This window comes from Hyperoodon ampullatus, assembly GCF_949752795.1.
Source record: "Hyperoodon ampullatus genome assembly, chromosome: 14".
NCBI lineage: Eukaryota > Metazoa > Chordata > Mammalia > Artiodactyla > Ziphiidae > Hyperoodon > Hyperoodon ampullatus.
Genome location: NC_136927.1, coordinates 54,232,233 through 54,245,538, shown reverse-complemented (window position 1 = coordinate 54,245,538; position 13,306 = coordinate 54,232,233). Strand labels below are relative to the sequence as shown.

Sequence of the window (13,306 nt, the reverse complement as noted above, 5' to 3'; positions counted from 1 at the left end):
GCCCTCCAGCCCTTTTCTAATATTTTCTATTGAGAGCTACGGGGGCTGCCTGGTCCCACCCCAGGCTCTCACTCCAAGCTAAACCTCAATTTCAAACCCTCCCCTCTCTCTGCCTGGAACCTCTTCCCCAGACACCCACAGGGTCCTGGCCTTTGCACATGTGTCCCCTCCCTGCTTTATTTTCCCATAGTGCTTATGTCATTTTGTTGTGTTTTCTGTCCCCTCTCTAGAACGGAAGTTTTGAGGGCAGGGATCTTAGTCTGTTTTATTCACTGCTGCTTTCCTAATGCCTAGAATAGGACTTGGCACTGAGTAGAAACAATGAATATTTGTGGAATGGATGACTGGACACTGGTTGCTCTGTTCCAAACACCCCCCTTTTTATCTGCATCTTTTCCATTGTGACACCAGAGCTCAGCGCCATGCTGGGCTCCCCTGCCCGTGGGTGCCTATGTTTCCTTGATGGCCTCTCTTGCTCTCATCCCCAGGAGAAAACTGGCCGCCAGGCTCCAGGAGGCAGAAGAGACGGCTGAAGCCGCCCAGGCCCGAGCCGCCTCCCTTGAGAAAAACAAACAGAGACTCCAGGCAGAAGTTGAGGACCTCACCATTGACTTGGAGAAGGTCAGAGGGCCAAATGCTCCAAGGCTGACCATTTGCCGGGTCCAACAGCCCACGGGAAGCTGGATGAGACTGTCACGTGTTGGGTTAGCAAGAAGGAACAGGTGGCCCAAGAGGGTGGAGAACAGGGTTTGCAGTCAGGCCCACTGTTCACTGCTTGAAGATGTGTCAACATGCTCATGATTCTGAGATCTTAACTCAACCAGCCACTATTTAAATAGGTCCATGACAAGGATAAAACTCAGTCCCGGGAAGTCCAGGAACCTATTGCCCCTGTTCCCCTTCCTCTTCTGCAAACCATGTCCCACACACTTTGTGTGGCTAAATATTCCCATTTGCATCCCTAGTTCAGACTGATTCGCCAGTCTTTAGCAGAATTAAATAAGATTTCCACTGGCACACACCAACCCAGTCTTGGTCCAGATAAGATCATAGCTATGTGAGAGGCTTTGGGGGAAAAAAGTCCTAAAACCCCAAGAAAGTTTTTGCTCCCTCCAGATTAAGAAGTTAAGCAGAAAAAAAAAAGAAGAAATTAAGCAGAAATTTACAACGTCTAATATTGTGCAGCAGCAAATACACAGTTGCGGGGAGTTATGAAAAAGATGGAAGGGCTGTGAAAATAATGTCTAAGAATAATGAGCTTTGATGCACAAGAAAAATAATACCCACCCATCTCTGAGTTGGGCAATGATATATATTAGTACATTATAGAGAAATACGTTACGGGGAGTTAGGTGAACGTCATGAATCTGGGAAGGCTGTTGTGTCCCAGATCCCTCCTTTCACACCTGAGAAAACCCTCACCTGGGAAGATAAGGTGGGCTGCCCAAGGTCACACGTCTAGTAGTAGATGTTTTGGAACTGAAACATAATTATTTCTGGACTCCCTGTTCTGTGCTTGTGCCACAAATGTTGAATTCTATCCCCATTCGAAGAAGTCTGGGGTCACCAGAGTTACTGGAGAGGTAGAGGGAAGGAAGGGAGGGGGCAGAAGGAGGGGAAAAAGGCACAGGAAAGGCAGACCCCTGACACCATCCCCCCCGCACCCCAGGCCAACGCCGCGGCTGCCGCCCTGGACAAGAAGCAGCGGGTCTTTGACAAGATGCTGGCTGAGTGGCAGCAGAAGTGCGAGGAGCTGCAGGTGGAGGTGGACGCCTCCCAGAAGGAGGGCCGCATGTACATGACCGAGAGCTTCAAGATCAAGACCGTCTACGAGGAGTGCCTGGAGCACCTGGAGTCAGTGAAGAAGGAGAACAAGACCCTGCAGGGTGAGTCTGGGGGCAGATGGACAGGCCTGCAGGGACAAGGACACAGCCGGACCGCCCCTCTCCCGTCATGGGTCTGGGCACCCAGCACATAGTAGGTGCACAATCAGTGTTTGCTGACTGGCTGGCAAGCACTTGGTCAAAGCATGTGGGCATTCAGCAGTATAACTTCAGGCAGGTGAGTTACCTAGTTCTTCTGCACCTCATCTGTAAAATGGGGAAATAATACTGCCTTCCGTGTAAGGCTGTTGCAGTAATGAAATAAGATAAAAATGTCTTAAGTCTTTGCTCAGTAGAGTAGCTGGTCAAATAAGGGCTCAGGAGATTTTAGATACTGAGCCCTTCCATCTACCATATGTAAATAATATGTGTATGCATATGTGTTTCTTACATATAGGAGTCTCAGGCTGGAATTTCATTGTTGGATATTGCTTGAAAAGTGTTGGTTATCTAATCTTGCCACATGAAATGTGTATTATTTGTTTTTGTGGTTTTCCTAAACACAAACTCAGTGTTCAAGAGATATCACTTTTTTTCCATTTTTGAAGAACTGTTTTGGGGTCCCTGTTCTGCTGAGCGGCAGAAATGAAAACTCAGTCAATGCAGGGTTTCCTCAATCTGGGTTGCCCCACCCTGCTTCCTCCCCAGGGTTGTATTTGAGTCCCGGGGGGGGGCAGTGGTTGATGTAGCATCACTGCAATGGAGGGTAGAAAAAGATGGTCCTTGATTGTCCCCAAAGCTGCCCAAGGTCCTATGAGTCACTCCCAGAGGAGCTCTCTGCCTACAGGAGATAATCTTGTGAGTTAACTGTTTGAGGCCTCTGCTTTCTTAATTTCAGAAGTGTAAGTACTGAAGGACTTTGGCATAAAGTAAACACAATTAAAGACTGGGGAGGAAGAGCTGAACCAGGTATAGGTTGACTGGACTAGGAGAGGAAGGAAAAGAGGAGGGGGTGGTTATGATCAGGTGCTGCTGAGGGCCCCTGCCTACCACCCCCTATCAGCTCCCGGTGCAGGTGAGAAAAGATAGAGGAATAATTGTGTCACATGCCATTACCCCGGGAAGCCGGCAGTCCTCATGCTTCTTGTTAACAAGAATATTCCTTTCTCAGAGGAGATAAAGGAACTGATTGATCAGCTGGGTGAGGGAGGACGGAGTATACATGAGCTGCAGAAAATGAAGAAAAAATTGGAGATTGAGAAGGAAGAACTCCACGTGGCCCTGGAGGAAGCTGAGTCTTCCCTGGAGGTAACCATGTGGTCATCACATTGGGGGCTGGACCTTGGCCAGGGACCACACACCTGCCGGGCCAGGAAGACTGATGTTTATATTCCTGGCAGGTTGAAGAGAGCAAGGTGATTCGAATTCAGCTGGAACTGGCTCAGGTGAAAGCTGATATCGACCGGAGAATCCACGAGAAAGAAGAGGAATTCGAAGCTACGAGGTATGAGGCTGATGGGACAGGAGACTGAGTCTAGGTAGCATGATGGAGCAGAGTCCAGAAACCTGGGTCTCTGCCACATACCAGTCATGTGTGAGCTTGGGCAATTTAGGTGAGCCTCTCTGAACCTGTTTCCTCATCTGTGAAATGGGAATAATGATGGTACCTCATACTAATGTGGCACTCTCTGGTTTGCACTTAGAAATATAGTACTTTAGTGATTCATCACAAAACCGCATGAGATAATAACCCAATTCAAAAATGGGTAGTGGGGCTTCCCTGGTGGCGCAGTGGTTGAGAGTCTGCCTGCCGATGCAGGGGACGCGGGTTCGTGCCCTGGTCCAGGAAGATCCCACATGCTGCAGAGTAGCTGGGCCCATGAGCCATGGCCGCTGAGCCTGCGCGTCCGGAGCCTGTGCTCTGCAACGGGAGAGGCCACAACAGTGAGAGGCCCACGTAACGCGTAAAAAAAAAAAAAAAAGGGTAGTGAAGTAAATCAGAAGGAGAAAGACAAATACCACATGATATCACTTACATACAGAACCTGAAATATACAAATGAACTTATTTACGAAACAGAAATAGACTCAGAGACATAGAGAGCAGACTTGTGGTTGCCAAGGGGGAGGGGAGGTGGGGGAGAGATGGATTGGGAGTTTGTTATTAGCAGATACAAACATAGAATGGATAAACAACAAGGTCCTACTATATAGCACAGGGAACTATAGTCAATATCCTGTAATAAACCATAATGGAAAGAACATGAAAAAGAATAGATATGTATTACTGAATCACTTTGCTGTACAGTAGAAATTAACACAACACTGTAAATCAACTATACTTCAATAAAATTTTTTTAAAAAAAGGGTAAAGGACTCAAATAGACATTTCTCTGAAGAAGATATACAAATGGCCAACAAGTACATGGAAAGATGCTCAGTATCATTAGTCGTTAGGGAAATACAAATCAAAACTACGAGATACCACCTCTCTTCCATTAGGATAGCTACTATCCAAAAAACAGAAAGTAACAAGTGTTGGCAAGGATGTGGAGAAATTGGAACCCTTGTACACTGTTGGTGGGAATGTAAAATAATGGTACAGCTGCTGTGGAAAACAGTATGGAGATTCCTCAAATTTTTTAAAATAGAATTACCATACGATCCAGCAATTCCACTCCTGAGTATATACCCAGAAGAATTAAAATCAGGGTCTCAAAGAGATATTTGTACACCCAAGTTCACTGCAGCATTATTCATAATAGCAAAACTGGGGAAGCAACCAAAATGCCCAGTGATGAATGAATAGATACACAAAATGTGGTCCATCCATACTGTGGAATATTATTCAGCCTTAAAAAGGAAGGAGATTCTGACATGCTATAACATGAATGAACCTTGAGGACATTATGCTAAGTGAAGTAAGCCAGTCACAAGAAGATAAATACTGTATGATTCCATTTATATGAAGTACTTAGAGTAGCCATTTGCTTATAACCATACTGGTGGACGTGAATTGCATTTTCATGATGGCTAATAATGCTGAGCATCTTTTATGTGCTTATTGACCAGCTATATATCTGGTTTGGAGAAATGTCCATTCAAGTTCTTTCCCCAAAACTGGGTTATTTATCTTTTTATTGTTGATTTTAAGAGTTCTTTATTTATTCTGGATACTAGACCCTTATCAGATATATGATTTGCAAATATTTTCTCCCATTGTGTGGGTTGTCTTTTCACTTTATTGATAATATCCTTTGAAACACAAAAGTCTTAAATTTTGACGAAGTCCAATTTATCTATTTTTTTCTTTGGTCACTTAACTGTTGCTTTGAAAAGAGAGATTCTAACCTGTATAGCCAAAGCTCACATTTTATAATGAAAACAAACAGAGACCTTAGCATCTGACCTTGAATTCTGACTCCATTGTGGACTAAAGGGTGATCTTTTGGCGTGTTTTTCATCATGTTGGAGCCTCAGTTTCCTTGCCGGGCTGTTTTGCATATTAAATGAATTGAGATCACAAAGACACATGGAAAACATTGACCTTCCATTCCTTTTCCCAAAGCATGATGCTCCACCACTTAAAGACTTTAAGAGGAGATACAGTTTAATCTCACAGCATGGTGGCCGCATCCACATTATTGCTGAAACTTCTTACCTAGAGGGGTTTAGCACATCCTGAACAGTGGGCCCAGTAGGCCAAGGCCTTCTCTGCTTGGACTTGCAGGAAGAACCACCAGAGGGCCATCGAATCCTTGCAGGCCAGCCTGGAGGCAGAGGCCAAGGGCCGGGCAGAGGCACTTAGGCTCAAGAAGAAGATGGAGACAGACCTGAATGAGATGGAAATCCAGCTGGACCACGCCAACAAGAACAACAGCGAACTTGTGAAGACACTGAAAAGGCTGCAACAGCAAATCAAGGTAGCAATCTGGGAGCAGGAAGAACTAATCACAAAGCCAGCCATCCCCGAGCCTGCAGGCTCACTGGGAGCTAATGACATGCCTGTCCAGCCAGGATAAAGGCACGAGAGCGAGAACGTGGGGTGGCTGGCAGTCTAGGGAGCAGGAGACTTGGGGACTGTATAAATGAGAGACCCTAACTACCAAGATCCGTATCCTGGACCACTGGAAAGAGGGAAGGAGGGAATCAGGAAGCTGGGCCTGTCTTGCTTTTTAAGATCATTTTTGACTTATTAGAAATGATTACAGACATAGAAAAATAAAGAACATAACAAACACCCATATACCGACCACTCACCTTAAATAGAGTTGAAGGCCTGCTTTATCACTTGCTGTCATCAGCCTGGTCTGTAGCACATGCATAGCTGGATCCATGCATTCAACATGTGTTTACTGGAGCCCTGCCCTGACCAGGCACTGTATTAGGTGCTAGGGGTACAAGAATGGATAAAACAAACTTCCCTGCAGACAAATAATAAGCAACAAATAAATAAAACTGTAGTATTAAAAATGGTCAGAAGTGCTATGGAGAAAGAACAAGGCAGGAGAAGGGAGACGGGAATGAGCCAGGGCAGGGTGTAATTGTCAAAGGTCACTGAGGAAGGCCTCGTTGAGAAGACCCTGCTGGAAACACCAGGTCCTCGTCATCAGGAAATCCTTGACCTCATGCTGACCAGGCTGGACAGATCCTCCAGACACCTGGGCCCTTCATCAACCAGACCCTGAACTCCCCAGGGCAGGGCTGCACTTTGCACTCTCTTCCCCTGTGGCCTCCACCTCCCCACCTTCACCCCAGATCCCTGCTGAGCCTGGTCCAGGAAGGTCATAGCACCCTCAGGCCTGGGCGACCCCTGGCTGTGGGAGAAGGGCTCAGGCCGGGGTCTCTCGTCCCCCAGGACCTGCAGATCCAGATGGACGAGGATGCCCGGCAGCACGGGGAGCTGCGGGAACAGCACAACCTGCAGGAGCGGCGCCTGAGCCTGCTGCAGACGGAGCTGGACGAGCTGCGCTCGGCCCTGGAGGGCAGCGAGCGCTCCCGCAAGCTGCTGGAGCAGGAGGTGGTGGAGGTCACCGAGCGGCGCAACGAGCTCAACGTCCAGGTGGGGGCAGCTCCCGGCCATGTGGACTCCCACTCGGGGCGCTGGGGAGAGGCCAGGGCGGTGCCCAAACCTCATGGGCTCCCCTCAAGGGCCCACTTGGCAGATCCTCAGAATGCACCTGCAGAGCTTTCTTTCTGTTGTCGTTAGAAAACAAACAAAAAAACCCCATAACATAAAAGGTACCATCTTCACCATTTTTCAGTGCAGAGCCTTTCAAGACAGACTCCCAGACTCTCCCCTGGAGATTCTGATCCAGTGAGTGTGTGGTGGGACCCCCGGGAATTTGACTTTTAGAAACTCATGAAATTCTGATGATTTAGCCAATTTTAAGGACAACCGTTACCACCCCCCATCCTCCCACCCCACCCAGTGTACTGAAGATAGAACTTCAGAATTGGAAGGGATCTAGAATATTCCAAAGTCCGACATTCATGGTACAAATGAAAAACTGTGGCCGAGAGTTGAGTGGCTCACCCATGGTCAACACCAGGTACCCCAGCAGTGACGCAGGTGCTTCCTGCCGCTCACAATGCAGTCCTTTACCAACACGGCTTCATCCTTACTCACCATCTCATGCGAATTCACCAAAAGAAAAAAATGTACATGGGACATATAGGGATTACAACCCCACTTTAGAGATAAAAGACCAATCCCAGGGGTAAAAATTAGATACATAGGCAGAAGCACTAGGGCTTGAACCTGGTCTTCCCAGCTCCAAGTTCAGGATTGTACTAGAGCTACCACCCGCCCCAGGCCTAAATGATGTTCTTCCCAGGCTCCGTGTGATGCAAATTCTAATCTAAAACTCAGAGAAGAATGCAGGATAGAGACCTTCACCCCAAGCAGGGGGCCCAGGGCCATTTCTTGTTGGGGGTCTGGGAGAGGGTGGCTTTTCCTGGACACAGGAAGGGCTGTGCAGACTCCGGGCTCATGGCAATGTCTTCGTTTCCTCCTCCAGAACCAAAGCCTCCTTGTGGTCAAGCGTAAGCTGGAGTCTGATGTCCAGCGCATCTCCAACGAGCATGAGGAGCTCATCAGTGAGTTCCGCTCAGTCGACGAGAGGGCCAAGAAAGCCATGACGGATGTAAGTGCGTGCACTGCCTGCTGCAGCCAGGAGGGGCCTGGGCACCCTACCCCCACCCCAGCCAGGCCCCCTGCCGGCGACCAGGCCACCCTAGGCAGGGAAGGCCGCCTCCTTTGGTTTCTGAAAAGCCAAGAGATTAGAGCATGAGGCCTGGGGACACAGACCAAAGGAGCCGTTGAAATGGGCTCATCTGGGCGGGTATTTTGGCAAGGAGAGGAGCCTTGAACCAGCCTTAAGGGGAGGGTTAGTGAAAGGAAGATGGGTGCCGTGCGCAGGGGTTCAGGGCTGGAGGTCGGCAAGGGAGGCCTCCAAGTGTTTTCACCCTAGTATCCCTTTGGGTGCTCAGTGGTGGATGCTACGTGCCCCACTTTAAAGATGAGGAAATACAGATTTTAACGTCAAGCTCCTTAGGCTTGACTGAAATGCCAGGAGCTCAGGAACATTGTTGGTCTTATTTGGTGCTGTGTCCTGAGATCATAGACTGGTACCCGGCACGCTGTAAGCCCTCCATGAATATTTTACACAAGAACAAGTGGGTTAAATGACTGGGGCTGGGTGCAGACCTTGGGCTTTCTACTCAGACCTGTGTTTTTCCCGCTCTCTGTGCTGTGCCCCTCATGGAGGAGACAGCAGAGTCTGGCTGGAGAGCACCGGCTGGCGGGTCCATGGGATTGGGTGGCCTGGGTCTGAGCACAGGCGCCTGCCTCCTCCCGTTGCTCAGAGGGATGTGGGAGCGTGGGGCACCCCCTCCACCACACCCCAGCAGCATGTCAGCCAGGGTCCTCTCGTCCACCGCTTGGTGTCCCAGAGGCTGGGAGACAAGGTCCCTCATCTCTCAAAGGCACCAGGAGGCTGGATGGGAGCCCAGCTCCAGCTCCAGTGCTTCCACCCACCCCCCCCCCCAACCAGGCTGCCCGCATGGCCGAGGAACTCCGGCAAGAGCAGGACCACTGCATGCACCTGGAGAAAATCAAGAAGAACTACGAGGTCACCATCAAGGACTTGCAGGCCAAGATGGAGGAGGCTGAGCAGCTGGCTCTCAAGGGAGGGAAACGCACAATCATGAAGCTGGAAGCCAGGGTGAGGGCGGCACTGAAACAGAGAGGGAAAAAGGAGGTCGGAAGGGGGTCTTTTCCCCGCAAAAGTGCCAAGCATCTGATGAGGAGCTGGGCCTCTAATCTATTTCTACAAAGGTCTCCTCTCCGCCTCCTCTCCCTGTCACCTTTCCCCCAGAGTGTCCTTAGCCCCCAAGCAGAGTGGTTCCCCATATTCTTCCTCTGTCTCTGTTCCCAGTCTCTGTTTCCAACATTATTCCTCTCTTATTACTTACTTAAAACGAGCCTCTGTCTTCACCTCATGGAATGTCAGAGCTGGAAGGGCCCAGGGGGTCAGTCACCTTGTCCCACCCCTGCCTCCCCCATTTTCCAGAGGAGGAAACTTGAGGCTCAAGGCATCTGACCACCTGCTGGTGAAAGGCTGAGCCCACCCAACCCTCCTGGGCAGGGCTCACCTCTGGGCAGGAAGTGGACACCGCGACACCCCTGCCCAAGGCCACTGAGCTCTGAAGTTCAAAAACCTGCGTTCCCGGGCTTCCCTGGTGGTGCAGTGGTTGAGAGTCTGCCTGACGATGCAGGGGACATGGGTTCGTGCCCCGGTCCGGGAAGATCCCACATGCCGTGGAGCGGCTGGGCCCGTGAGCCATGGCCACTGAGCCTGTGCGTCCAGAGCCTGTGCTCCTCAAGGGGAGAGGCCACAACAGTGAGAGGCCCGCGTACCCCAGAAAAAAAAAAAAAAAAAAAAAAACCTGCGTTCCCCCAGCTGCATTCCTCTCCTCCTCCCCCAGATCAAAGAACTGGAGACAGAGCTGGACGGGGAGCAGAAACAGCACGTGGAAACGGTCAAGACGCTGCGGAAGAATGAGCGGCGCCTCAAAGAGCTGGTCTTCCAGACGGAGGAGGGCCACAAGACCAACCAGCGCATGCAGGAGCTGGTGGAGAAGCTGCAGAACAAGCTGAAGGTCTACAAGCGGCAGATTGAGGAGGCGGTGGGTGCCCGCCATGTGGCCCCAATTCTCCCCACTTCCCAGCCCAGGTTTCCAGCCTTGGTTAGAATGAACCACAGGAGAGGACTCAAGTCTTGGCCAAAAGATGGCTTCCTGTCCACAGCACTTCATTCTCGCTATCACATGGGGGGTGGACTAGACATGACACACCAGAGATAAGAATGTGTAAAAAATGAAAATATCCCGAGAACACCCGTGCTAACGAAAACACCTACTTCGGTGGGATCTAAAGCCAGGGAAGGTCGCGGGTGCCTCCGTCCTGCTTCCACTGCCCCTTGGGGCCTCTCCCTCCTGGTCAGAAGGTTAAACACCAGAACCTTCCCTTATTTGATCCCCTTGACACAAGGCAGGAAGGCTGATACTCTTAATTTATTTCACAGGTGAGGAAACAGCCCAGAGTAGGGTACTTATGTTATTTCAAAGTCACATGGTTAGCAAATGGCAGCTTCAAGTCTCAACCCTAGACCGCACGCCCACCTGCCGCCACCATCGTCCCCCAACCAGGATGTAGATATTTGACTCTGCTGTCATTTGCTGGCAGTTCTGGGACCACCACGTTGACTCCATCATCCACCCACGCACCTAACACTGTTCCCAAGAGGCTCAATAAAGGCCCGGCTTACAGGAAATACAGTTCTAACCAAAATGACACTATGACTCTCTTGGGAAGATGAGGGGGTGGGAAATGTGTGACGGGGGCTCAAGAAAGCACCAAATCCACATCTTCCATGGTGGGGTACCAATAGCTAATGCCTAAAACCACACATTATAGAAGCCGCAACAGAGCACATTTTATTTAGAAATACAGACATCAAAGCCAAAAACAATCAGCTAAAAGCGTTGAAGGTGGGTGTCCGTGGTGACCTGGAGGATGCCCCGACCCAGGACTGCTGTGTTTCCTAATAAGCCTTAGAGAACGACTGGACTCTTAAGATGTCCATGTAGAACTGAAAACAATGCATGTTTAGCCAGAACAAGCCAGGTTTATGCCCCATTTTCCACTGTGCCTTCGTCACAGGAGGAGCAGGCCAACCAGACCTTGGCTCGCTATAGGAAGACGGTACATGAGCTGGATGACGCCGAGGAGCGGGCCGGCATGGCGGAGACCGCCCTGAACAAGCTGCGCACCAGACACCGCGTAGCCAGCAAAGGCATCACCTCTGTGGAGATCATCCAGGTGTCCAAGACAGGCACCTCCAAAACCCTTTCTGAGGAGTGAGGTGCCACGTGTGCCAGCTCACAGCCAGTAGGTGTGGACTCCACGCTCCAAGTTCACCTTCCCTGCTCTTGCTTTGCTCTTTCCAACTTCTCTGCTTCCTGTCTGCCATGCCCCGACCTTTGCAACGGGGATCCCAAAGCCTCCCCTGTCCCTTCGGCCGCAACACTCCCTCAGCACTCTCAGGTGTGATGCCGTCCACTTGTGTCACAGGTGCTGGTGGTCGTGACGCTGCCCCCATCTGAGCAGAAGCTCTTGGGAGGCAGGTTCCGCGTCCAATGCCCCTTCACACCAGGCCTGGCAGACAGGTGCTCAGTACATGCTTGTTGTCACTGGAGAACCGCAGGGACATCTGCAAGCTTACAGGTGGTGTGCATTCATCTTTCACATCCCCCACAGTATCATCCCTGAGGACTTCATCAATGCTGGCTGGTTAGGTTTCTAACATCAAGGAAATCATCATCATCACAGATACCATTTCTTGAGCACTGAGCGCCGGTGGGATTTTAGGGGAAATTTTTTTAATAGTCTTTTATTATTTTCCTTAATCCAGAACCAATTGAGAAGAAATACAGGAGACAAATACATAGAACACAATGCTAGTTTTATTATGATGCAATTCTAGATTGAGAATTCATGGGTGTCCACCATGAGCCTCCTTGTACTTCACCCCAGAATTAAAAGTACCTGCAGAACTGAACAACCACAGCCCTGCTCCCTGGGGAGCAGCCCCTACTCCAAGGGCAGGAATGACCAGAGCTCATCGACCCTGCAGGTAGATACAAAAGGAGACCAGATGGGGTTCATCCCCACCTTCCTGGTTCCTTCTTCCAAGCACAGGATAAACCACTCCTCTTCCCATGAGAGGAGCAAGGGAAAGGTGAGAAGCAAAGAACATTATTCTAGAGCAGTGGTTCCCAAAATGTGGTCCTTTGGACCAGCAGCCACCTCAGCATCACCTGGGAAGTTGTTAGAAATGCGAATTCTTGGGCTCCACGCCAGACCTACTGAAGCAGAAGCTCTGGGGGTGGGCCCTGCATTTGAGGTTTAACCAGACCTCCAGGTGATTCAGACATATGGGCAAGTTTGAGAACCAGTGCTGTAGCAGAAATCTCCCCTTACAGAAACAGGAGCCAGGGAATGCAGGTTTCTTCTTTCACAAGAGCCAGACATGTGGTAAATGTTTTTCACTCTAATTTATCCCGTGAGGTAGGTATAAATATCTGCGTTTGTCAGGTGAGGAAAATGAGCTCAGGGAAGTTCAGTGACGCCCATGGTCACGCAAGCCCTGTGCTATGGAAAGGCAGGCTGTCCTTTATTATAATTACTGTGGAGATTGATAAGGTTACCGTCTGATTAGGATGAACCGGGACAACTCATGATCAAGGACTTGGTTTAGGTTGGGAGGGGCAGGGGTTTGGAGTCTCAGTGCCACGTGCTGATGTTCAACCTCCACGGATTCTGGGAATTTTTTTCTGGCCTCATGTTCAAGCATCCAGTTGAGTCAGCCCTTGGTGAGGGTAAGGTCCCCCATTCACTGCTCTCTATCTCTCAGGACCGGGTCCAGTTTGGGTTTTAGCCAGAAGTGATAACCCCATTGACCTCTGAATTCAAGCTGAGCCTTTTCTCACCATTTGCTTAGGGAGGGAGCAAAAAATAGGACACAGAATCTTCTTTTTAATTCTCTAATTCTTAAATAATGGTTAGCTCAGGAAGTTAAGGAAACCAGAGGCTTGCCTCTGGATGAGTCCTACAATTAACATGTAACCCCCTCCCTTCAGGGCAAAACCCTCAAAGGGGTCCCTTCTTTTGAGCTCCGCCCTTGGTGAGGGTTACTCCTGAGGCCTCTTGCACCACCCAGACTCAGGAGGCGTTTCAGCTCCTTCTGCCTGCTAAGTCTTGGCCTCCAGGATTAGGCACCTTGTAAAGCAGATCCCCTGCCCCAGCTTGGTGACTGTTTATTCCTGGGGTCTGCTGGCCCTGGTCCAACTACTCTGTCTTCGTGTCATTGGGTTACAGTCCTGCCAACAGTGCCCAGAGGCAGAGCCCCTGGGGTCTGC

General features: G+C 49.9%; 1 protein-coding gene across 1 annotated transcript in view; it reads left to right on the top strand.

Moving 5' to 3' along the window:
• The window catches only part of MYH16 (myosin heavy chain 16), a gene marked incomplete at both ends in the record, with an annotated part of 53,544 nt that extends 42,295 nt beyond the window's left edge, over positions 1 to 11,249 (top strand). The window contains 10 exons of the mRNA XM_079718392.1: positions 489 to 621; positions 1,670 to 1,886; positions 2,995 to 3,131; positions 3,224 to 3,327; positions 5,553 to 5,745; positions 6,681 to 6,884; positions 7,843 to 7,968; positions 8,878 to 9,048; positions 9,812 to 10,012; positions 11,049 to 11,249. Coding sequence (XP_079574518.1) covers positions 489 to 621; positions 1,670 to 1,886; positions 2,995 to 3,131; positions 3,224 to 3,327; positions 5,553 to 5,745; positions 6,681 to 6,884; positions 7,843 to 7,968; positions 8,878 to 9,048; positions 9,812 to 10,012; positions 11,049 to 11,249 — 1,687 coding nt within the window. The remainder of the gene's footprint in view (positions 1 to 488; positions 622 to 1,669; positions 1,887 to 2,994; positions 3,132 to 3,223; positions 3,328 to 5,552; positions 5,746 to 6,680; positions 6,885 to 7,842; positions 7,969 to 8,877; positions 9,049 to 9,811; positions 10,013 to 11,048) is intronic.
• Positions 11,250 to 13,306: the final 2,057 nt, after the last annotated feature.